This window comes from Furipterus horrens, unplaced genomic scaffold (assembly GCF_987537825.1).
Source record: "Furipterus horrens unplaced genomic scaffold, mFurHor1.1.pri manual_scaffold_2, whole genome shotgun sequence".
Taxonomy (NCBI): Eukaryota; Metazoa; Chordata; class Mammalia; order Chiroptera; family Furipteridae; genus Furipterus; species Furipterus horrens.
Window position 1 is genome coordinate 41,901,307 of NW_028327172.1, and position 24,440 is coordinate 41,925,746.

Sequence of the window (24,440 nt, forward strand, 5' to 3'; positions counted from 1 at the left end):
TATACAGCTAGGAGGAAGTTGGGTCTTGGGTCTGTGGTCCTTCTAGGGCCCTTTCTTAACTCCCTCTATCCCCTGTGGTGAGTCCTGGCTGCACACTGGCAATAGGGTGGGAGCCGTGGGTCTTACTCCAGGGCCACATGGGCCAGAAAGGGAGAATTCAAGTGGCCGCCTCACCCATCCCCCCATTATTCAGGACAGCCCACTTGAAGGAGGAGCCAGCATCGTCACTAGTTTCTAGGCTAGTTTCTAGTGGTGGACTCTAGGGTATTCATGTGATCTGTCACATGACCCCAGATCTGCTGAGAGACGGAATGGGACTCCGAGCCTGGTGAGATACTAAGAGGCCTTGGGAAAAGGGGAATGCACTGGAGGGGAGTACATATTGGAGGTGGGGACAAGATGGCAATCCTACTTCTGCTGAAACCCGCCTGCCACCCCTGCAGTCTCCTAGGGCTCCTGGCCCTCATCATCGTGGGCAAATGCAGTTACAGCCCAGAGCCCGACCAACGGAGGACGTGAGTTGATTTAGCACTGACTACTCCCTTCCCCATGCCCTGTCCCATATACCCACTATCCTGGTCCTACCCTCCCTCACCTCCCAATGAGCTCCTGGTACTCACTCTATAGTCTCATCCACAGGTTCCCGGGTTCAGTTGCCTATCATCTATCTCCTATGAGCCAAATCTGCTCCTGGGATGCTACCCAAAGTCTCAGCCCCTAATCCTGAATTTTATGTCACTATTTCCCATTGCCACTCTTAACAAAGGCCACGTTCCTCACCCCGCAGGCTGCCCCCAGGCTGGGTGTCCCTGGGCCGCCTGGACCCTGAGGAAGAGCTGAGTCTCACCTTTGCCCTAAGACAGCAGAACCTGGAAAGACTGTCGGAGCTGGTGCAGGCTGTGTCAGATCCTGGCTCTCCTCAATACGGTGCCTATCGGGACTGGGGGCGGGATGTGGGATACAGTGCAGGGACAGGGGACTGGGCTGAGCCTGGACAGTGCAGTCACATCAGGGTCTTGGTGCCTGTTGAAGGGGTGCCATAGGGCAGATGAATGGCAGTGGCTCTCACTGAAGAGTTTCTGAATTTAAAAAAGTGAACTGAAGCTAAACTGTCCAAAACGAATTCATTCTTTCCCCCAAAGCTTTCCACCTGTGTTCAGGCTAGAAAACTAAAAGTGGATGTGATTAAGAGCACAGGCTTTGTGTTCAGATCTGAATTCAAATTATGACTCTACTGCTTGCCAACTACCAGACAAATGGGAAGGTAGCATCTAGTACAGATGCTCCTTGACTTAACAATAGGGGTTATGTCCCCATAAACCCATCATAAGTTGAAAACATTGTTAAGTCAAAAATGCTTTTAATATACACACCCTACTAAACATCATAGCTTAGCCTAGCCTGCCTTAAATATGCTCAGAACACAACATCCAAACAACTGGTATGCCTGACTGGGCGTGGTGACTTCCTGCCACTGCCCAGCATCAGGAGAGAGTATCATAATTCAAATTCAAAGTATGGTTTCCACAGTATGCATATCAGTCTTACACCATTGTAAAGTTGAAAAACCGTAAGTCGGGCACTGTCTGTACATCTAAGTCCCCATTAACTCAAGTTCCTCAAATCCACTCCCATTTCCTCCTCCACTAAATGCTGAGGCTGCCACACCAAACTGTGAAATGGCCTTTGGAGTGGTCCACTTCTCACTATCCCTCGTCATCACCAACTCAGTTGTTTACTCTCTTACCTGACTGCTGCCCAGCCCCGTAACTGTCTCTTCCCCTCCACCCCACTCTCCTCCACACTCTGCTCCATAACAGTCAATGTTTTGCTCCAAGTCAGGCTGGCTTGTGTCCTTTCCCTATTTGCAGCCCTTCACAGTGGGTAAGAGTGGGGGTGGGAGGCAGTCTCAGGGGCCCCCAGGAGGTAAGTACTAGTGTGCATGGCTCCACACAGGAAAACAGTGACCTGCCATCAAGTTAAGCTTAAAATCAACAAGTATGAAAATCTGAGCTAAATTAGATGTCATCTTATAATTGACTCTGAACATTTTGAAAACTTATTGGAGATAAGCTTAAAATGGACAGTTTTAATTTATGAACCTCATTTGTTTTTCATGAGCATAACAGTGCATGCTGTGGTGCAGCATTTGCAATCTAGTAGCCTTTAGGATAAATCCGTGTTCTTGGCCTTGGCATTCCAAGTCTCTCCAGCTTTTATTCCCCTGACCCCCAAGTATAAGCTGCACCTGCACAGCCTCCCCTTTTGCTAGAAAGTCTCTACTCATCCCTCAAGGGTCTTCTCCAGGCTCCTGATGTCTCCTCATTGAGGTCCAAACAGGGAAACCTAGAAAAGCAATGAATGAAGGCAAGAGCCTCTACTGAATCCCTGCAGGAAAATACCTGACTCTAAAGGATGTGGCTGAACTGGTCCGGCCATCACCACTGACCTTCCACACGGTCCAAAAATGGCTTTTGGCGGCTGGAGTCTGGAACTGCCACCCAGTGACCACACAGGACTTTCTGACCTGCTGGATGAGTGTCCGGTGAGAGAGAATGATTGCTCCATGGAGGGTACCAGTCATCTCATCAGGGAAACTAGTCACCCCAATGGGAGGAAGTTGAGAGCTTGCTGGGGACTATGGGTGAGAGCTAACGCATGGGGAGACAACTAACTGCCCAGTGATGTGCACGCAGCCTCCTCTGCTCTGTTCCATGCTTTCTGACCTCTGTTCTCTGATCTCTGACCTCCAGACAGGCAGAGCTGCTGCTCTCTGGGTCTGAATTTCATCGCTATGTGGGGGGACCTGCAAAGACCCATGTTGTAAGGTCCCCACATCCCTACCAGCTCCCGAAGGCCTTGGCCTCCCATGTGGACTTTGGTAACACCAGTAGGGTTGGTGGGGTTGGGGCAGACAGAGCCAGGGACTGGAGAAGTTTAGATACCATGGGGAAGATCAGTAGTAAAGTGGGGGTTGGAGTTTATAAGATCTCCTCCTTAAACCTAATCTCCTTCTCACAGTGGGAGGGCTGCACCGCTTTCCCCCCACATCATCCTTGAGGCAACGCCCTGAGCCACAGGTGGCAGGGACTGTTGGCTTCCACCTGGGGGTGACCCCATCCATTATCCGTAAGCGATACAATTTGACAGCACAAGATGTGGGCTCTGGCACAACCAACAACAGTCAAGCCTGTGCCCAGGTGAGCTATACAGGAGCCCCAGGGTCCTCGAAACCTCCCCAGGGAGCCTGACCAGCCAAGGGTGTGCTCTTATCCCCTGTCCTGTGATCAGTGATGGCACTTTCTGCCGTGACCCTTGGGGCTATGTCCTCTGACCCATGATATCTGCTCTGATTTCCTCCGTAGTTCCTGGATCAGTACTTCCATGACTCAGACCTGGCTCAATTCATGCATCTCTTTGGTGGAAACTTTGCACATCAGGCTTCAGTAGCCCGTGTGGTCGGACAGCAGGGCCGGGGCCGGGCCGGGCTTGAGGCCAGTTTAGATGTGGAGTACCTGATGAGTGCTGGCGCCAACATCACCACCTGGGTCTACAGTAACCCTGGTACTGCCCAGGGGACTGGCTGGTAGGGAGAGGGGTAGGGGTCAGTGTTGATCCTTGCTTCCCCCTAGAGAATCCCAGGAACTAGAGGGAGGGCCTGACAAACCAGATGACTGCCTCTGCCCCCATCCCCACAAAAAATCCAGGCCGGCATGAGTCACAGGAGCCCTTCCTGCAGTGGCTCCTGCTGCTCAGTAACGAGTCAGCCCTGCCACCTGTGCACACCGTGAGCTACGGAGATGACGAGGACTCCCTCAGCAGTGCCTACATCCAGAGGGTCAACACCGAGTTCAAGAAGGCTGCTGCTCGGGGTCTTACCCTGCTCTTTGCCTCAGGTGACCTCCTACTGGAAACTTAGATACTCCTGTACCCAACTGGGGAACTTTGACCCCACAGTGACCCCTAATCCTGATCTCTGACTCATAATCTGAATTTAACAGGGACCACTCACCTGACCTCTTGCAGTAATGACTAACACTGGAATTTTCTCTCTGACAACTGAACATACACACCAAGCTCTGACTGATTAATCTGAGTGCTAAATTTGGTCTCTCTCCCAGGTGACAGTGGGGCTGGGTGTTGGTCTACCTCAGGAAGACACCAATTCCGTCCCAGCTTCCCTGCCTCTAGGTAAGCACCCTAGCTCATCACTTATCTCTGACCACCAACTTTTCATCTGTGACCTCATGATCTGGAACTTTTGCCTTGATCCCACCAGGTGCTCCTATGGCTCAGCCTCAGCTTTACATGCCCTGGTTGCTTCACTCCCCTCTGCTTCCTGTAGGTCCCAGGCCATGAGTCTCCTAAGTAGGACACAGCTCCCAGTGTTTATCTTCCTCAGTCCCCAGGCATTTTAATGGAAGATTTGGCGGGTGTTCTGTAGGAAAAGTTTGCAGTGACTTTAGGCCAAACCTTCACGACTCAAGACCTTAGTCATCCCCATGTACATGCTTCCCCACCGAGTCCAGCCCCTCCAGCAACACCCAGGCCATCGCCACCCATCCCCACCCATTTTGGAGGTACCCTTAGGACTCCTACAATCTGAGTGCTGTCTTCTGCCCTCAGCCCTTATGTCACCACGGTGGGAGGCACATCCTTCCAGAATCCTTTCCAAGTTACAAATGAGATTGTTGACTATATCAGTGGCGGTGGCTTCAGCAATGTGTTCCCACGGCCTTCATACCAGGTACGTGTGTTTATGAGAATGGACTGTGGGGGGAGGGGTTGGGAATCCTCCATTCAGGAGACATGCTCACTCAACAATGCCTTTCAGGAGCAAGCTGTAGCCCAGTTCCTGAGCTCCAGCCCCCACTTGCCACCATCCAGTTACTTCAATGCCAGTGGACGTGCCTACCCAGATGTGGCTGCACTCTCTGATGGCTACTGGGTGGTCAGCAACCATGTTCCTATTCCATGGGTGTCTGGCACCTCGGTGAGAATCTGCCTGGCCTCAAACCATCAGAAACTACCCTCAGCCTGAATCCCCAAGACTTTGTACCCAGACCTCTGATCCTTTCAAACATCCTTCCCCAAAAGTCCAATCACTCTAAACCCCTAACCTCTACATGCACCCTTACCTTTGCAGGCCTCTACTCCAGTGTTTGGAGGGATCCTATCCCTGATAAATGAACACAGAATCCTCAATGGCCACCCTCCTCTTGGCTTTCTCAATCCAAGGCTCTACCAGCAGCGTGGGGCAGGACTCTTTGATGTGAGTATGAAAGGGAAGGGTGTGGACATTTTCATAAGAGTATGGAGAGTGCTGAGAAAATTTGAGAGCAGTTCTGATGGAGTATGATAGTCTCTGGGATGTGAATACAGGGTGAGGGGGTGTAGTCTGTTAGTACTAGTACCAGCAGGCCCAGATCTGATGCCCACTTTATCCCTAGGTAACCCATGGCTGCCATGAGTCCTGTCTGAATGAAGAGGTGCAGGGTCAGGGTTTCTGCTCTGGCCCTGGCTGGGATCCTGTGACAGGCTGGGGAACACCCAACTTCCCAGCTCTGCTGAAGATATTAATCAACCCTTGACCTTTCCCTGCTGGGAGAGTGGACCTATCCCCAGCCCCACAGCTAGTAGCTTGTTTCCTTATTCTGCACTCTTGGAAGCCCTGCTAAATACTCACCTGTTGACTGCTGCAGACAGCTTATCTCCCTAACCCTGAAGTACTATGTGTGTGACTTGACTCCCTTACCCTAACTTGTCCACCATACTCAGGTCTCCCTACTCCTGCCTCAGGTTCCTCTACATATGCTATAACCAGTACTGTTGGGAGCGTCCCCCTCCCCAACCCCATTCCTTCTTTTTCTTTGCAACCAGTCTTTTCCAAAGGGTTGTCTACACTGTGTACACAATTTTACTTCGTGTTTGCACCTCAATTCGCTGCAATGAGACTTCTATCACTTTTTTATTTCCTCCCCTGACTCAGAAACAATGGCCTCCCTGCTACTTCGAGTGCATTTCCCAATCTTTGCTTTATTACCCTCTGTCATAGTTGCCCATTCCCTCTCCTTCCTTAGCTTCTAGGGCTTAAGTTTTTTCTGACCATTTCATCTTCCTCTGCTTCCTCATTGAATGTTGGTGTGCTTCATTACTGCATACTTAGTCTTTTGCTCTTCTCACTCTACTCATTGCCCCCTAGAACAAATCAATTGTTGTCATCCATAGCCATCACCATCTCACTAAATCAGACTTTCTATCCAACAGTGATTGATACCTTGAATGCAAGATGTGCATTTCTTAACACTTCATCTCTCTTCCTCCTTCCCAATCTCAAACTGTTCTCTTTTGTTTCTTTTTGATAAACAATACTATGCTTCCAACCAAGCTGGAGAGCTGTTATTCTAGACTCCCATTTCCTTCACCCCACTTTAATTAACAAGTTCTACTGACTTTACCTCTTAAATATATCTATCAATCCACAAGTACTGCCCATTATATTTTCTATGTATACCTAAAACTCGTCGTAATTCTCCATCTCCACTGCTACTACATTAGCTTAAAACCATTTTATTCTCTCTCCTCTGAACTTGTAGGAGGCTCTTGAAAAAAATGACATTTCTTCCTGCCCTTCCCTAAGCCATCTTCCAGAGTAAAATGAAAATCTCATCAAGCCATTTACTTAAGACCCTTCAAAGATTGTTGGATAAAGTTCAGACTTTTTATCATGACTCACAAACCTGATCCCTCCCCGGCTATTTGTTCTTGAATAGCAAATTGTTTATCCTCCCCTGCTCTCCCCCCAAACATTTTCTTTCACTTTTGCTCAAGATACACTGCACCCTTAACACTACTCTTGACTCCCCTTTGCTTGGCTGATTTCCAGGATTCTTTCCACTCAGCTTAGAAGCGACCTTCTCTTGTGACCCTTTTGGCTCCCTGAAGCTAGCTGACTTTGGTATGTCACAAAAATCCTAGCTTTTTGAAACTAAACCTGTTTGATTCTTGTTTCTAATACAAACTAGTAGAGAGTCATGGGCAACTAAGTTCATCTCCGTGAGCCTTTTCCTCACTGTTAAGTGGGGATATCTGTACCTGTCTCTCATAGTCATCAGTGAATAATTAAATGGAATAAAGGTGATAGTGCGACTGATACACAAAGTAGGCAGATGTTAATTCCCTTAATTTTTTTTGCGCTGCACACTCCGTGTCTACCTCTAGTATTGTAACTTCCACATAGTATTGAAATTGCCAGTTGGCCTTATTGGCCACCTTTTCCAAGTCCGTGGGTGCCTAGAGGACTAGAATCTTGTTTTACTTGACTTTGAAGTCCCGGGCCTCTAGCTCAGGATTGGTAAATAGGAATTGAATAAACGCCTGCTATATTGAAAACCTCACTCTCGCACTCATTGTGATTTTGCATATGTTACTGACTCAGGCTGAAATACCTTCCTCCCCATCTACAGCAGCACTGCGTGCACTTTTCTGTAGCCCTCACTTCTCCCAGGAGCTGGCGGAGAGGGAGTCTTTCCACCTCCACTGCGAACCCTTAAAAGGCTGAATAAGGGAACTAGAAAGGATGCTGCCTGGCGGGCAACCGGTGGTCGAGGGGTGTCGGGCTGATGGGCCCAACGCAAGGTCTTTGTAAGTCAGGCTGAATGAAGGTCCCGGGCCGGTAGAAGATAGTCCGCATTCCAGGTTACCAGCCCGGCGCAAGCGCATATAAGTACAGCGGAGCGGGAGGTAGAACTTCCGTGGCCTGCGGGGTTCTCCAAATTTTGGTCTCCGCCCCTGGGTCTGTGTCACCTAGCTGGGTGTTTAGGGACCAGGAGGCGGGAAGCCTAAGGGAGGGAGAAGTCAGGCCGCAGGGGGTGGGGTGGAGAGCGAGAGGCGTGTTACGTCATGCTGTGTGTGCGCCTAACGTGAACGGAAGCGGAAGCAGCTCTGTTCCCCGACTCTCCCGGCGGCCTGATGAGTTGCAGCGGCTCTGGCGCGGACCCCGAGGCGGCGCCAGTTTGCGCCGCCTCGGCCCCGGGCCCAACATCCACCGTCTCGGCCCCTGCCACGCTGCCTCCTGGCACCGCTGCGGAGAACAAGGCCAGCCCCGCGGGAACAGCAGGGGGGTCTGGAGCTGCGGCAGGGGGCTCGGGACCCCTGGCAGCGCGGGCTGGGGAGCCGGCAGAGCAGCGACGTGGGGCGGGTGAGGGCCGGGATGGGCTGGGTGAGGGTGAGGGCAGCGGCCTGGGCTGTACCCGTTGGCGGGGAAGGGCAGAGGGTATAAGGCAGACCTAGCTGGGGCCCTGCGCCTTCCACCTGTGTCTCAGTTTGCGGGTTCTCCTCCAGCTCCGGTGTCTGCGGGCGGTGTGGCACCCCCGGAGGGGGCCTTGTCTAACGGAGTTTATGTGCTGCCGAGTGCGGCCAACGGAGACGTGAAGCCGGTGGTGTCCAGCACGCCTCTGGTGGACTTCCTGATGCAGCTGGAGGATTACACGCCTACGGTGGGCTTTCTGCCACACCACCCAGCGTCCTTTTCTTGTATTTGTCCCCCTACTAACTCTCTGCCCACCCAAACTGTGAACTTCCTGATAGCCAGGCTTGTCCTCCTGCTCTCACCCTCTCAGCTTCAGCCTAGCAGTTCACCAGGCTAATGCTGATAGTTGTCTAATTGATTTCTCAGATCCCAGATGCAGTGACCGGTTATTACCTGAACCGTGCTGGCTTTGAGGCCTCAGACCCTCGCATGTGAGTCAATTCTGGACAGGTTGGATGGAGCCTTGGGTGTTCACATGGAGTTTGCTGTCCATCTCCTTATACCAGTTTTTCTCTCTAGAATTCGGCTCATCTCCCTAGCTGCCCAGAAATTCATCTCAGACATTGCCAACGATGCACTACAGCACTGCAAAATGAAGGGCACAGCCTCTGGCAGCTCCCGAAGCAAGAGCAAGGTATGAAAGGAGGCTCATTGAATCAGTAATTAACTCCCACAGCAGTGGAGGCTTAATTTATCTTGAAACCTCTTTGGGGAAACCAAGCCCTAGGGGAGGTATTTAAAACCAAAAACCAAAAACCCATTCAGGGTCACCCACCTGGGACTGAAATCAGGCCTCCCCTGTTGAGCTGGTGCTCTTCCCTTTTCCCTCAGGACCGCAAGTACACTCTAACCATGGAGGACTTGACCCCTGCCCTCAGCGAGTATGGCATCAATGTGAAGAAGCCACACTATTTCACCTGAGCCACCCAACCTATATGTACTTTTCTGTCCCCACACCAGCCTGTTTTCATAATAAACTTTATTGTGACAGGCAGGGTTGATTTCTCCCATGTTGGGAGACACCATGTGGCAAGTGACAAAGCTCTGAGCTCAGCCCCTTTTGGGGCCACAGTGGTAGGGATGGGGGCAGAGGGTGGGCCCCATGGCTGGGGTAGTACCGTGACTGGAGGCAGGGGAGGCAACCAGAGGCCTGCTGCTTCGGGGAGGCACACTCCCCTAATTGTGTCCCCACACCTCTGGAGTTTAGACAAGGACTCTCCAGCTCTACTTGTCCTGCATCTTCTCCAGGATAGGCACAATCATATCGAACTTGGGCCGCTTAGCAGGGTCTTCATTCATGCAGATCTTCATGAGCTTACACACATGGGGGGAAATGCCTGGTGGGATGGTAGGCCGGAGGCCTTCCAGTGCCACCTGTAAATACAGGGAAAAACAAGGTGGGTCTCAGAACTTGAGTTATGTAGGGAGAGGCCTCCAGCCCTTAGGACATGATTACTGTATATTTGGGCAAATGTGGGAAAAGCCCAGCCCTTCTACAGTTATTGTTGCTACCAGTGCCATTCCCCCAACACAAGTGGACTCTCACCTTCATTCCAATCTCCATGTTGGAGAGATCAGCAAAGGGTACTTCCCGTGTCACCAGTTCCCATAGAAGCACTGCGAAACTCCACATGTCTGCTGAGCGTCTGTTTGTGTCCTCAGGCTTCTTCTGCAGAGCTGGAGGGACAGGACGTATGTGTTCCAGCTGCCTGTCCTCTCCTGTCTGCCTCTTTCCACTGCTACTGAGCTGGTCTTTCTCCACCTCCCACATGCCCTCACTCACCTTCAGGGGCCACCCAGGCAGGTGCATACATGCGCCCAGGGCATTGGAAGGAGAACTTGACATCAGCCATGCTGATTCGGGCAGTCATGTCCTCATCAATCTGAGGAAGAGTAGATATGTGGAAGGAGGTAAGTCATATTCTAGATAGGGAATGATCTTCTGGGGACTGACCCCATAGTGAAGTTATGACCTCACCATTACACTACGGCTATTGAGTGCATGTCGTGGGATGAGAGGCTCTAGTGTGTGTAGGAAGGCCATGCCCCTTGCCATGTCCAATGCAAACTTCACAGCCTGGCTCTGGTCCACGACAAAATCTAGGAGAGGAGGCAAGAGTCAAGTAGTTCGGAGAGGCTCCCACATCCTCTTCCCCGCGTCAGTGAGATCTGGCATCCCCTACTCACTGGTTCCTTCATGTAGTACATTGTACAGGGATCCATATGGCATCCAGTGTGTGATGAGGGTGGGGTGAGGAGCAGGTGGAGACTGACAGAAACCTAGCACTGGGAGCACATTCGGATGCGAGAAAATCCTGGGAGAGGAAGAGAGCGTCCCTGGCTGAGACCAAGCGTAAAACATCTTGGGTGCTAGTCAGGTATTCTTGGAAGCAGCAGCTTCCGGTTTAGGCCTAGCCCCACCTGAGTCGGGGACACTCCTCATTGAAGTCCCTGCTCTTCCTTGTACTCCAGTCTCGAACCTTCAGCACTTTCACCACGATGTCATTGCCCTGCCAGCGGCCCTTCCACAGCTGAGGGACAGGTAAGAATTAGGAGGCTTTAACTAAAGCTACCACCTTCAGGCCCACTAACTGGAAAAAAAACTTAAAAGTGGTGCAGAGCATATAATATGGGGGCTTTGGGGAGGGAGGGGCACGAAAGGCAGGGGTCACCTCTCCAGAGTGATTCTCATTGAGCTTCGCCAGAAAGTTGAGCTGTTTGTAGTCAATGCCAGAGTGTTTGTTGAGAGTCCCATTTCCTAAGAGAGTAGGCAGGTCAGGTACCCAGCTTCAGCCTAACCCAGCCCGAAGAGCTCAGGATTATTCCTCATTACTCCTCCCCACCAACACACACACACAACTGACTAACTGGGCCGAGTGCGGGTGGTCCCCTTCCAGAATGAGTCTTTGTATGGAACGCGGTTGAGATTCTGGCCCATCTTCTCTGCCCGCTCTGGGGAAGAAAGACAAACAGTCTTGGCCTCAGCTGTGGTATGGGAGAAGGGGACAGGCAGAGACAAGAGGACACAGCTGAGAGGGGTGGAGGGCGGACCTCGGAGCAGCTCTCTCAGAGGTGCCTTGGCTTTGTCCACAGGCATTTCTCCATACTTGTTGCACATGCTGACAAGGGCACCATTAGCCACCAGGTCCTGGAATAAAAAGGTGGTTGTGATGAGGGCCCTGCCACCTCCCTCAGAGTCAACCAACTGTGAACGCAATGCAATACAAACCCTGTGAGTGTCATGTACTCGTTAGTGCTCACAGGCTAGGTTGAAGATTCCAGATCTCCCACTGAGGCTCAGACTTTACTTCCCACCCATCCCAGGGCTTGGGACTAAGTACTTACCTCTGCCACCTGATCTTGACCCCAAAAACAGGCGTAGTGCAGGGGCACATTCCCATGCTCATTCACTGCATTGATGTCAGCTTTGTATTGCAGCAGCTGATTCCCACGGCCAGGCAGAAGAGGCAGAAGGCACAATCAGTTCCAAAGGAGAGACGGGTGTTGAGGCATTGAGGAGGGAAAAGTTACACATGCTTTCCCCAGTATGTTACATAGTGCCTGTGACTGACTTCTGGGAATGTACATGATGTAGGGGATGGGGGGGGTCATACATACCTTCTGTACAATATCACGATGTCCATGACTAGCTGCCAGGTGCAGGGGGGTGTCATCCCCACGGTTCATCACATTGATTCGTGCCCCCCGCATGATCAGCATCTCAACTATAGCAGAGCGGCCCTCTCGGCAGGCCCAGTGCAAGGGGGAGAAGCCATGATCGTCCCTTTGAAGGAAGGGACAATGGTCATTTATCTGGAGGTGGAATGGGGGCAAAGGCCTTAGGATAGGAAAAACTGATAGTCCCTCTGCATACTCCTCCTGGGAAACCTTACCTCTTCAGGACTTCAATTCTCATTCTTGCTAGCAACTCCCCAAGCTGTACTATTCAGTCCTTCCCCACGCTTCAATTCTAGCCCCCAATAAGTCCATATGATTCATGTTTTTCATCACCATCTCCCACTAGCCTTTCTTTCCTGGTGTGCCCTATCTCATTAAATGGTAGCATTCTTCATCTGCTGTCTTCTGCATCCTTTTTGCTACATCTGTTGGTCCTTCCTGTTTTCCACTGCATATTGTACACCCCCCTACTATAGTACTTAACACACTGGATTGTAAAAACTCGTTAATGGGCTATGTTGTCAGCCTCTCAGCTTCTTGAGAGAATGGGCTGACCACAGGTGTTCCATGCATGTTGAAGTGGTGTGGTCTTGGAGAAGGCAGGCCACAACTCATGTGAGAGGGAGCAAACTTACTGATTGGCTCTGGTACTGAAACTAAGATCTAAAAATGGAATGGAATTAAAATGGTGTTTTGGAAGGGTTTATAATGAAAGAAGAATGCATTTGATAAGTCGTTACTGATGAGGCAGAATAACCACCATATAAAACAGGATTCTTCCAGCAATCCAGGGCACAGAAAACAGGAGAAAATAAGAATGGCTTCTGTAGAAATGAAACTACCTGACATTTTTTTCCTCCAAGGACGTGTATTTTATAAAGTAAAGGAAGTGTACAAAAAACCCAAAACAATTGGGTGGGAGCTGGGCCTGCCTGACGGTCTGGGGCCATAAAAGGAAATTCCCTCCAGTCCGGAAGGCGGATCCAAGGGGCGGAGCAGGGGGCGGTCTGTGGTTTGGGCAAAAGGCCTCCGGATGCCTTAATGCTGTGGTCACTTCCCGTGTGGGGGCTCTAGGCCAGGCCGGGAGCTGATCAGGGGTCTGGCCACTGCAGGCCACCCAGATGCCCCAACAGCTAATGGGGGTGAAGGGTGTGGCCTTTAACTTAAATGATTTCCTTCCACAGCTGCCTTCATTTGCTCACAGAGATAGCCAAAAGCTTTCCTGGGAGGTAGGGATCCTTCCCCTCCCCAAAGCAGTTACCACCCCCAGCTTATCAGCTTTACCTCCCAGCTCTTTAATTTGTGCCTTGGCTTAACAGCAGCCCACCCCCCAGCCTGTGGCCCCAGAGCAGGTCAGAGCCTGAAGACAAAAATATGGGTAGGATTTTGCTCACTGTCAGGCTGCCTGTCACTTCAGGGCCTAGACTTGAACCCCAACGTGGCCAGCAAGGAATTTACCCCTGCCTCATATCCATCATACAGCCTGCTTGGTCCCTCAAACCAAAAAAGCCTTCCAGTTTCAATAAGGCCACCCCTTCATCTTTTGGCAGCAGAGTCTAGATAAGACACCCACTAGACAACTTCGCCCCAGAATAGTAACGGTGCCCACTGTCAGAGCACCCTTTGAGGAGTTATATATGATTAACGAATTATGGAGAAGTATAGAGCCTAATAGGAACCAATGAGCCTAATAGCCTGGATGAAGATGACTGGTGATTCTTACCTCTCAAACCTAAAAACTAAACTGCCAACCTTAAAAATAAAATTTTTAAAGAAAATTAAAATTCATCATCCTGAGTCAACATCACTACTGCTTTTCTTGCCTTCCAGTCTCAGCCAACCTCTTTCAACCCAGCTCAAGGCCCCAGCCTTGAGGTCAGGCATTAAGTCTGATTCTCAGCCTCTAGTGCCCAGCCTTCATTTTACTTGAGTTCCTTAAATGAAGGAACCTAGTGTAAACTGGATTCTTCACCTACCTTCCTCTGAAACAGCCCTCACAGAGATCATCAAATATATCATTAATTGTAAATTCAATGGTTACCTTAAAGTGTTCAAGTTCTTTGATCTCTCAGGTGCCTATACTACTGTTGACCACTCCCCCTTCATTGAAACATTCACTTTGAAAGCTTTACCAACATTTTCCTGTTTCTCCTTCAATCTCCAGTTGTTCCATTTAAGTTTTGTAGGCTTCTCATACCCTCCTTCACACTCATGTCTTCAGGTATCATCTATATGCTAGTATCTCCCAAATCTGTGTCTCCAAGTCAAACCTCCTGAAATCCAAATCTGCATGACAACCTACTAAACATTTCCACTTCACTGTATTGTCACTTTACCATGTCTAGAGTGGAGCTCATCATCCTTCAGTCTTGTCCATCTCAGTAAAAAGAACCATCATCTACCCAAGTACCCAAGCAAGAACCCTGGTCATTGTCTTTGACCTTCCTCAGTTCTCACACCAAGTCTCACCAATCCTTGATTTCTTTATTATTTTAATTAAAATGTTTCTTAAAATTGGTTTCCAATTACAGTTCAATATTATTTTGTATTAGTTTCAGCTGTACAGCATAGTGGTTAGACAGTCGCATACTTTACAATGTGTTCCTCCTGACATTTTCACCAATTCTTTATCATAAAGATTTCAGGAATCTGATTTTTTTTTTTTTGACCCACCCGCATTCTAGTCCAAGCCACCACCCCTTCTGGGATGAACTAGGCAAGTGCCTCTCTTCACATTGCTACCTGCTCTTCAAAAAGCATCCAAGATGATATTCCACAAGTGGGCAATTATATCATTACATGGCTTTAAACCCTTGTTCTTTTGACTAAAGACCTTAATATAGCCTAAATATCCTTGCATGATCTGGCTAACCCTTGCAGATTTTTCCCGTCTCCTGTCGTTCTACACTTGTACTCAATGCTTCCGCCCACAGAAGCCCAAAGAGGATTTCTATCCTCCAGCCATATGAAACTGGACAATTTCCAGGCACTCTCCGCTCTGTCTTGCCTCCTTGCCCATGCTGTTTACTGAAGCCGGGAAGCTCTTTGCAGCCTCTGCCAATAAAACTCTTTTACTTAGCAGTCAAGATTCAGCTCAAACAAGCTTCCTCTGTGGAGACCCTCTGCTTCCACCACCTCCACTACCACCCCACCACCACACACAGGCTGTGCTCGGCACTCTGTCACACACTGGGTAGGGAAGTCAGCCGCTCCCACCAGACGTGAGCACCCTCCGTCGAGAGGAGAATGTCTGTCCTTCCCCTCAACCACCAACCGCCTCAGCTCACCCCTGGTTGAGGTCATTCTCCGTGTTGTCCAGCCACAGGCGAACCGCAACAGCGTTGCCCTCCCGGCACTGAGTGAAAATGTCGTCCATAGCAGCGTCCCGGCCCTGAATCCCCTAGATTGGGGAAGCGTGGGGACTGTGAAGGGAAACAGGGAACGGCAGTAAGCCCCGAACTTTGTCCCCTGCAGTAGAGAAGTGTGTCTTGGGGAAGGGGGTCTGGGTGCTGCGCCCCCAGTTAGTGGAGGTCTGGCAAGGAGTTCGGGGCAACGGGATGATCCCCAATGTGTAAGGGAAACGCGAGTCCCGGCGAGATAGGGGGAGATAGGGGACAGTATCTACTGAAGGGTTGTCAGAAAGCAAGCACAGGAACCCAAGCCGCTAGCGGAGCTGGGGGAGGGGGTAAGTTCAGGCGCCCTATTCCTGGGGCAGGAGATCGGGGGTCTTTCCCGGGGGTGGCCCTCGTTCCCAACTCGGAACTTAGGTTGAGTTAGGGGTGATGGGCCGGCAGGGCTCGCGCCTTGGGGAGGGGGTATGGGTTTTCCCGCACTCACCGGGACTCAGGATGTGGGTGCCTTCTCCGGGGAACTCCCGTCCGGCCGCGCCCGCCTCCTAGCCCCGCCCCTGGACCTCTGAGGCCAGCGCCGGCCTCCCTTCCTCACCCCCCTCCTTGCCCTTCTAGCCCACCAGTGATTAAACTCGATGGTTTTCGGCATCGCGCCGGCCGCTCTAGCCACCCTGGTTTCCGGCTCTCTTCCGGCGGTTCTGGGTGCTTGGATTTCGGAAAAGCAGTCTGCACGTGGAGAGGCTAGGAGATCCCGCAGCCTCATCCCGCTCCACCGGCATGTTTGAGGAGCCGGAGTGGGCTGAGGAGGCTCCATTAGCCACGGGCCTCCGGCTTGTAGCGTCACGGCCTCGGCGAGCGGCAGTCTCGCAAATCCAGGTGAGTGGTTCCCGCAGGATCCTGGGAGCTGTTTCAGGCCCTGTAGCGGGTCCTACAGTGGATCACAGAGCAGGACGTGCCGCAGGCACTCCGTGTGTGTGTGTGTGTGTGTGTGTGCGCGCGCGCGCGACTGAGAACGAAGATGTAAGAACTTTGGAAAGAAAATGACATTTGAACTGAGAGTTGGTAAGTAGAAGTTAATTAAGCGAAGAAGGTTTCTTCTTAAACAGGAAAAGCACGTGCAAAAACGTCCTGGGTCAAGAGAGTATGCCTGTTTTCTTAGGGTCACCCACAAAATAATCCGTGTCATTGGGCCACAGAGAATGAGAGAGGATGCTGTTGAAGTTGGAGAGGTAAATTAGTGGTTTTGCATGTTTTAAGGACAGACAGAAGCCGGCGAAGTGTTTTTAGCAGGGGAAGGATTCCTTCGGAATTTCAGTGGAGATTGGATTTCAGAGAGCAACAGGCAATGATGATAAAGGGTGTCAGTACTACCGTTTCAAAAGGTGGCGTGGAGAGAGTACCAAGAACCTCTCAGTTAAGTACCTGGTCTAGGACGTCCCAGTAGGACTTCAACCCAGAAGACCTCCCAGATAGTAGATGTTCTGTGAAGGCTGCTGTGGTTCCTCAGACTCTTCCTACTCTCCGTGAGCTTCCAACATGGAATCTGCTGCTTTATGCCTCCTCTTCATTTCCTCAACCCATTGCTATAATCCAGGCCATTGGCCGCTTTGTCTGCAGTTTGATCCCTTTAGTTTGTTCTCTACATTGCAGCTAGAGTCATTTTAAATACACACATGTCATCATGTCACTCTTGATTTCAGAAACTCATACTTTTTATCAGCTGGAGGCAAAAGCCTGAAATGAAAGATTGGAAACTTCTGGTCTCTGGCCTTGGTCCTGTTGACTGTGGTCTTAACACATTCCTCTGGGGAACCCCAATACAGTACCTCCTCTGAACATTGAAGAGAGTCGGGTGGGTGGGTCTCTGCCTACCAGCATCCCAAAAGTTGAGATGATAATTGGAAAGTTGTTCTGGGTCTGGCATGCTTCATGATAAGCCAGTTAACAGGGAATAATACAGTTAACCTCTGCCAACGTCTGAATCAGGTCCCCATCTCTCCATTCTTATCCCCCAGGTCCCATCCATTCTCCTTGCCCCTGCTTTCATCCCTTGTTCTCTCCCAGGGCTCCAAGCGCCGCAGGCTCTTGGCCACACTACGGGCCCTGGAGGCAGCATCTCTTTCCCTGCAATCCCCCAGCCTGCCTGGCAGTGACTCTGAAGAGGAGGAGGAGGTGGTGGGAAGGAAGAAGAAACGCCCAAAAAAGGCTTTTTTTGCCAGTGCTTCCACCGAGGTAGAGGAGAAGAGGAAGAAGCAGTGTCAAAAACAGGGCCTACCTGGCAGTGACTCTGAGAAAAAGGAAGTAAAAAAGAAGAAATATCATAAAGGGGCTCTTCTTGGCCGCAACTCTGCTGCAGAAGAGAAAAGAAAGGGGAAATGCCAGAAACAGACCCCTTCACACCCAGCTCAGCAACTGGACAGTGTTGACCAAACAGGTATTAGTGGGTGCATGTAAGTGTGGGACAGGGAGGGGGATCATCTGATCTTACATATGACAGAGGTTACTTGCCACCATTAGGTTTGGGGTTACTCAATTGGAAGTACTTTCATCCAGGCCACAGTCTCTGTCTTGGCCAGGATGAATTTGCCAAGGCTGAATTCAGTGGATCTTGCCCCAGGTATGCTTTCCCATCTCGTTCCCTACAGGTCTCAAAGCTTGGAAGAGTAGTGCTACAGAAGACTCACCCAAGCCAAGCTCTGGGAACACTTCTCCCCAACCCCCCCATACCTTGAGTCGCAAGCAGTGGCGGAACCGGCAGAAAAACAAGCGTAGACACAAAAACAAGTATCGGCCACCTCAGCTGCCAGACTTGACTCTAGCCACAGCCTCCACAGAGGAGACAGAGGTGCCTCCTGCCCCCACTCAGGACAGCCAAGAGACTCGGGCGGGAGCTCTGCGAGCCCGCATGGCACAGCGGCTGGATGGTGCTCGATTTCGCTACCTCAATGAACAGCTGTATTCAGGGCCCAGCAGTGCTGCACAACGCCTCTTCCAGGAAGACCCTGAGGCCTTTCTCCTTTACCACCGTGGCTTCCAGAGCCAAGTCAAGAAATGGCCACTACAGCCGGTGGACCGTATTGCCAGGGATCTTCGCCAGCGGTGAATGGGGGTTGGGCACTATGAAAAGCAAGGTGGGTCAGTCAGGGGCTCAGACTAGACCAGTGAGTGATCCCTTCCCTCCACTCCCAGGTCTGCATCCCTCGTGGTAGCTGACTTTGGCTGTGGGGACTGCCGCCTGGCCTCAAGTATTCGGAATCCTGTGCACTGCTTTGACTTGGCCTCTCTGGACCCCAGGGTCACTGTGTGTGACATGGCCCAGGTAAACCCCTTTATCTCTACGTATCTGGCCTGCGCTCTAGGCCCAGCCTGTATGTGCTAATCTCTTAACACTCCTTCATTCCTCCACGCCCCCATCCTGGTGTTTCTCCTCCCCATACTATGTGCCTCATACAACAACCCCACTACCCACAGGTGCCTCTGGAGGATGAGTCTGTAGATGTGGCTGTGTTCTGCCTTTCGCTGATGGGAACCAACGTCAGGGACTTCCTAGAGGAGGCAAATCGAGTGCTGAAGCCAGGGTAAAAGCCTCCAGGACACAAATACATGTATGTGTGCATGTGTATGTCTGTGTGCTTACGCAGAACTTCCCATTTTTTCTCAGTGGTCTCCTGAAAGTGGCTGAAGTTAGCAGCCGCTTTGACAATGTTCGGACCTTTCTGGGAGCTGTGACCAAACTAGGCTTCAAGGTCATCTCCAAGGTGAGGCCCCAAGAAGTCTTATCCCTAATTTTGTCTTGTGAGTGGCTGTTTTCAGGGTAATGGTGGTCAGGAAGGAGGTCGTAGGCACAGACATTTGCTTGAAGGCATAATTCACAGGAAAGCCCTGGGAAGCTTTCTGAGTAGGAGTGGGGCATCGATTGAGGTGTTTTTGAAGAGTGGGGTGAGGATGTGGGGCTCACTGGGTCTTTTCTGTCCTAGGACCTGACCAACAGCCACTTCTTCTTATTTGATTTTGAAAAGACTGGGCCCCCTCGAGTGGGGCCCAAGGCTCAACTCTCAGGCCTGAAGCTTCAGCCATGTCTCTATAAGCGCAGGTGACCTCTGGACCCCTTGAAAGGGGAGGCAAGTTTCGAACTTCAGGCTCCAAACTCTGAAGACCATAACCAATCAGGCTGTGCCCCAGGACCTGATACCACCCTTCCTGTGTCCCAAGAACAAAGTGTGATGAAACCCTTGGCTCAGCCCTGCTGTAATGAAGGATTCTTGGTTGCAAGAAGCATAAAATCACTCAGGCTGGCTAAAGATTAAAGAGTTTATTGTAAGAACATGGAGCTATCAGAATTATGGATCACATAGGTATTATGGAAACTGGATGGTTTGAAATTCAAGGCATTTCTGGGTTTGATTCCTTTTTCCATCTCAGGAGTCACGTGGGCTTTCTGTCCTGGCATCTCCATTCTCTTCCCTTCTTACTTGTTTGCAAACCAGCTCCCTCTGCTTACTCATTGCTAGGCTCCTTCAGCTTTCATCTGGTCAGGCCTTTGAGTCCTCAGACAGGTAGGCATTGCTTCTTGACTCTGGGACAACTGATGGCCCACTAACATCCTGGCTCAACACATCAATCAGGGCTTCTGGGTCAGGACAGTTTATTTGTCTTTGTATTAAGCACTTCTTTTCCCTTTCTCCTCCATCTTTGGGGCTACATGTCCCATACAACTCCCAGCATCTATCTATTATTGTTCTGTGGGGCCCTGGTGTGTGTCTGGCTAGGAGCACAGAATTTGGAATCAGGTGGGCCTGAGTTTAAATCCTGGCCTGACACTGCTGAGAATTATTTAATCTTTGAATGTCACATTCCTCATTTGGAAAATGGTAGAATTCCTGTGTAAGGGGATTGTTTGGTGGGCTGAGGAAATCTATAGCCAGAGCCAGATACCAAGGAGGTGCTCAATAAACTAGCTGTGGCTACTATGTCTTGTAAGCTTCATTATTCCCTAAAGGCCTTCTCAAGGCTGGGTTGAAGGTTGAAAGGTAAAGAATAGATTTGTTGACTGAGGAAGACAGCTCAGTATAGGCCTTTTAGCAGGCTCATTTAATAGGATAGTTAGAGATTCTTGATAGAGTCTGAGCTGTCCTTAAAGGAGTTTGGTGAGGAAGTTGGGTCTCTCAGTTAATACTATGTTGGGGTCGGAGATTGGGCTGTTTATTGGCAAAAGGCTGTCATTTCTGCCTAGCAGTGGACCCAGATCAGCATGTCCTAGGAAAGCTATAGGCAAGGAAGGCTAGTTCTGGGAGAAGGTGAACTGGGTTGATAGATCTTTGGTTGCTCCTAAATGGAATCTCCCGTTAGCCAGGCATAGAGATACAACCTCTACCTATTTCCAAGAACAAGAACTGAGCATGACCATTGGGACTGAGCATGACATGGGTTTCAGGACACTGAGCCAGTTGGTTGCCTCCAGAAGGGGATGGAGGTTCTGAGGCAGGCTGTTGGCCAGAGGGCATGTGTGGGAGCTGCATAGGGCCTTTGCATGTGCTCTTCTCTCTGTTGAATACTCAGCTGACTGGCAGGCTTGCTTGTGATTCCAGACAGCCTGGTGGTTTCCTACTCCATCACACCCAAAGCAGAATGATTGTCTTCATTTGCATTCTCAAAGCACAATCTGAAGTGTGCAGCTTCAGTATTTAAATGCTGCATTATGATTGCTGTGTGCATTAGGCTGCAGTTTAAGTCATTTTAATTTTTGTATTCCCAGAGATTGTTACTTGAGTTTACCTAAGCAGATGGTAAGGAATAACAGGGTCCTGTTGAGTGGGATTAATGGGAGCAGTGGGGTTGCAGGAACCCCAGTATGGTGCACAATAGAAGGCCACTGTGGACCATTGATGATGAAAAAAGGAGGCAGATGGGAGAAATCAGTAGGTAGGATTGGTGAGAGAAAGGAATCTGAAGTGAGTGGTTTCTGGCTTGAGCAACTGAGTGAGCTGGTGATACCATTTGGAAGTGGGACTTAAAAAAGACTCAGGAGAGATCTGTGCTAGGGATTTGGGAATCAGCAACCCAGAGATGGTAATTAAAGCCATAGGAATAGATAAGATACCCAGAGTAAAGCAATGAGAGGAGAAAATGGCTTGTAATAGAACTCTGAGGGGCATTTAATGAATGGGTAAGTAAAAATGAATCAGTAAGGTGACATGATGAAAAGGGTGGGCCAGAGATTGAGCAGTAAAACCAGGAGTGTGGATAAGTAAAATCCACACTCCTGGTTTTACTCATTCATGTATTTATTTCATTCTCACCCAAGGATATGTTTATTGATGTTAAAGGAAAGCAGGGAGAGAGAGAGAGAAAAACAAATCAGTGTGAGAGAAAAACATCAGTGCTTTCTGTATGTACCCCAACCGGGTCAAACTTGCAACCTAGGTATGTGCCCTTTCTGGGAGTCAAGCCTATAACCTTTCGGTGTATGGGACAACGCTACAACCAACTGAGCCACCCAGCCAAGGCTGGAGAGTGGATTTTTTAATATGGAAGGAATAGGAGGCTTGTTAGCTGTCAAGTGCTACAGAGAAGTCTATTAAGATGAGAGAGAAATCTGATTGTGGTGGGATGAGGATTGCTGAGTAACGTTGAGGGCCTTTTGGAATATATATTGGTATTCATGAATTTATAGTTATTCCAATCACCCCAATGGTGTGACTGTCTGCCTACTCAGGGATCTAGGTGTAGTTTGAGAAACTGCTCACGAAGGGATCATCCTGAGTTGAAACCTTGGCATGCGAAAGAAATGAAAGGAAAGTGAGCAAAGGAGTTTCAGACCATTTGCAAGTAAGTGATTGCTATGCTGGGCCATGGAGTTTTGTAGAACAGGTAGGAGAATGAAGACAAGAGTAGGTCATTACACTGGTAGTAATTGAACAATTGACCTGGGAGGATGGGAGGCAGTGGCCAGAAATTGGAATACTTGAATAACAAATATGGGAAGCAGAGCAGCTCCAGGTGATGACAAAGTCTAGAGTACTGCTACAGGGGTGGGTGCCTGAGAGGCATTCAGGGGAGGTTGTCTAGAGCCTGGCTAGTGGACTGAGGGCTCAGGTATTGTGTATGTGTGCAGGGTGTGGGCTGTTGTCTTCATGGACTTCCCAGTTGTCCAGGATGATGGTAGAAATTGTCATGGAACAGGTACCAACCTCTTGAGGGAACGAATCCAGCAGATTTGCAGACAGAAAGAGAGGTTGATGGCATGAATTTCAAAAGTGCTGAGGCTTCACACAGCCTACTAGAGACTTCCATTTGGGAAATGATAAGAGGCTGGTGAGTGGAGCTGGTTACCAGGCAGCTAAGATAAAATACCCTGACAGTCCTCTCCAGCGTGTCAGGACTCATCGGGGACACTGGGGAGAGACTATTATTGCAGCTTCGTGGGGCAGGAGCCTCTCGGAATAATGAGAGGCGAGCCACAATGCCCAGGGAATGTGTTGGGGTAGCAGAGCATCATCTTTTATAGCTCTATATCTGTGTTCTTTCCCAAATCGTATTTATAGTCGTAGATGCAGACTAATTTTCTGTTCTTTTTTTTAACACGCTCTGTAGAACAGCTGGGGTCTGCCCTCCCTCTTTTGCTTTCTCCTCTTATCATTTGGATTCTTCCTTGGCCTATTCTAGTACCAGGCACCTGAGTAAATATCTCTCTGAGGCTGACTCAGACCCCGGGCTCACTCTGACTCAGCCCAGCACCCGGTAGTGGCTCCATCAGTCACCCTGATTCTGAGAGCAGCCTTCTCCTGAGTCTGATTTGGGTCCTCCCTGCCCTATCGTCATCTTCAGGACGAGCTATTGTTCAGGTCCCTGTCTGGGCTTCAGTGTCTTAGTGTTGAGAGCCTAGACTGTAGAGAGAACAATATATATCCTTAAGAAATAACAGCATGCCAACTATTTAAAGAACAGTGAGACCAGTTTAAGTAACAATTTGAAAACAGGCTGAAGGAGTAGTAAGAGGCAAATGGGATTCGGAGAGGCTGCCCCATTGTGAAAGGCAGCGGTTCTCAAACTGCAGTAGAATTATCTGGAAGGCTTGTTATAATGCAAGTTGCTAAGACCTCCCCCAGTTTCTAATTGAGAACATCAGGATAGAGTTTGAGAAGTTTTTTTTCTGGTTGCTTTCATTTTTCTCAATAAAGCAGGACATAGACTTTGGGTAGAGAGTGAGAATAAAGGAAAAGGGGTTGGAGTTTTGAGGAGAGGGAATGAATGAATTAGGAAAATACAGTGTGATTGCTAGTAGTAGTAATAGCACACTTAAGGTTTAAGGTCAGAGGGTAGGATGGCAGACTGGTGCAAGACAGCTTTCTAGAGAGCTTTTTCCTGTGAGACAGTACAGCTGGACTGTCAGAACCTACTCACTTCTTGAGGGGTGAGCTGGTTTCTGACCTTTTGCTTCAAGTCTAACTGGGGACTCCACTGGGACCGTTTGGGACACTTGAAGTATTTACTCTTACAGCCAAGGAATGATGTGCCTGGAGTCTGACTCCTGCCCTGGAAATGTAGAAGGCGAGCAGAAGCTCCCTACCTGTTTCGATGGTGGAGCCAGATGAGTGCTGCTGGTTTTGCACTGGCCTGCATTCCCAGGATTTGCCATGGCACCTGATCTATGAGTGTATCCTACATGCCTTGCCAGGAGAGAAGGAAACATGTGTGGTCTTAGGTCCTGTCCAGTAGAACCATTTGAAAGGCAATGAGACCTCAACACAAAGAAGCCAGGAGTGTGCCATGTGGACTGAGGAAGTTGCAGGAGAGCACCCAGAATAAAGCTGTATCCATCAGGATCAGGGGGACAGCAGGGATGCCCCCTTGAAGGATCTGCCTGGCCCACAGGGTACAGAACCAGGCAGTCAAGCAAGAACTGTTTTATTCCCTGACTTCTCTGCACTTTGGGCCAGAGCAATCAGGAGCTATTAGGTGGCAAGGAGGTGAGCAGAGCAGAGAACATAGAAATTATTCCTTATTGCAGGCTCTTTGTCTTAAGTGGAGCAAAGCTGAGAGGGAAACAAAATTGTAAAAATACAACAGGTACAGGTTATTCCTACAAAGAATTAAACATT

The 24,440-nt window shown here is 49.8% G+C and overlaps 4 protein-coding genes across 6 annotated transcripts; 3 read left to right on the forward strand and 1 right to left on the reverse strand.

Annotated features, from left to right (window-relative positions):
- The first annotated feature begins 284 nt into the window (after positions 1-284).
- On the forward strand, positions 285-7,397 carry TPP1 (tripeptidyl peptidase 1). The gene is made up of 13 exons (XM_090264352.1): positions 285-328; positions 444-515; positions 788-927; positions 2,395-2,545; positions 2,754-2,881; positions 3,022-3,200; positions 3,366-3,564; positions 3,708-3,896; positions 4,122-4,191; positions 4,627-4,747; positions 4,835-4,993; positions 5,147-5,272; positions 5,451-7,397. The coding sequence occupies exons 1-13, from the start codon at positions 285-287 to the stop codon at positions 5,589-5,591; spliced, it is 1,719 nt and encodes a 572-aa protein (XP_090120478.1). The 3' UTR covers positions 5,592-7,397.
- A 525-nt stretch (positions 7,398-7,922) lies between these two features.
- On the forward strand, positions 7,923-9,301 carry TAF10 (TATA-box binding protein associated factor 10). Its single transcript, XM_090264401.1, has 5 exons — positions 7,923-8,200; positions 8,344-8,498; positions 8,678-8,742; positions 8,831-8,945; positions 9,143-9,301. The coding sequence occupies exons 1-5, from the start codon at positions 7,972-7,974 to the stop codon at positions 9,230-9,232; spliced, it is 654 nt and encodes a 217-aa protein (XP_090120527.1). The 5' UTR covers positions 7,923-7,971; the 3' UTR covers positions 9,233-9,301.
- On the reverse strand, positions 9,274-15,910 carry ILK (integrin linked kinase). 2 transcript variants are annotated; one of them, XM_090264379.1, is made up of 13 exons: positions 15,827-15,910; positions 15,277-15,411; positions 11,930-12,095; positions 11,657-11,752; positions 11,363-11,459; positions 11,180-11,263; positions 10,984-11,069; positions 10,733-10,842; positions 10,499-10,626; positions 10,290-10,411; positions 10,095-10,194; positions 9,858-9,988; positions 9,274-9,685 (listed from the first exon to the last, which is right to left on the reverse strand). In XM_090264379.1, the coding sequence occupies exons 2-13, from the start codon at positions 15,363-15,365 to the stop codon at positions 9,536-9,538; spliced, it is 1,359 nt and encodes a 452-aa protein (XP_090120505.1). In that variant the 5' UTR covers positions 15,366-15,411; positions 15,827-15,910; the 3' UTR covers positions 9,274-9,535. The 2 variants fall into 2 exon arrangements, with proteins under 2 accessions (XP_090120505.1, XP_090120514.1); XM_090264388.1 differs by having other exon boundaries at positions 15,277-15,389; positions 15,827-15,905.
- Positions 15,911-15,993: 83 nt separating this feature from the next.
- On the forward strand, positions 15,994-20,309 carry RRP8 (ribosomal RNA processing 8). 2 transcript variants are annotated; one of them, XM_090264367.1, is made up of 7 exons: positions 15,994-16,215; positions 17,404-17,773; positions 17,985-18,438; positions 18,529-18,658; positions 18,811-18,917; positions 19,001-19,097; positions 19,433-20,309. In XM_090264367.1, exons 1-7 carry the CDS (start codon positions 16,117-16,119, stop codon positions 19,490-19,492), a joined length of 1,317 nt encoding a protein of 438 aa, XP_090120493.1. In that variant the 5' UTR covers positions 15,994-16,116; the 3' UTR covers positions 19,493-20,309. The 2 variants fall into 2 exon arrangements, with proteins under 2 accessions (XP_090120493.1, XP_090120489.1); XM_090264363.1 differs by having other exon boundaries at positions 15,999-16,215; positions 19,317-19,499.
- The last annotated feature ends 4,131 nt before the right edge of the window (positions 20,310-24,440 follow it).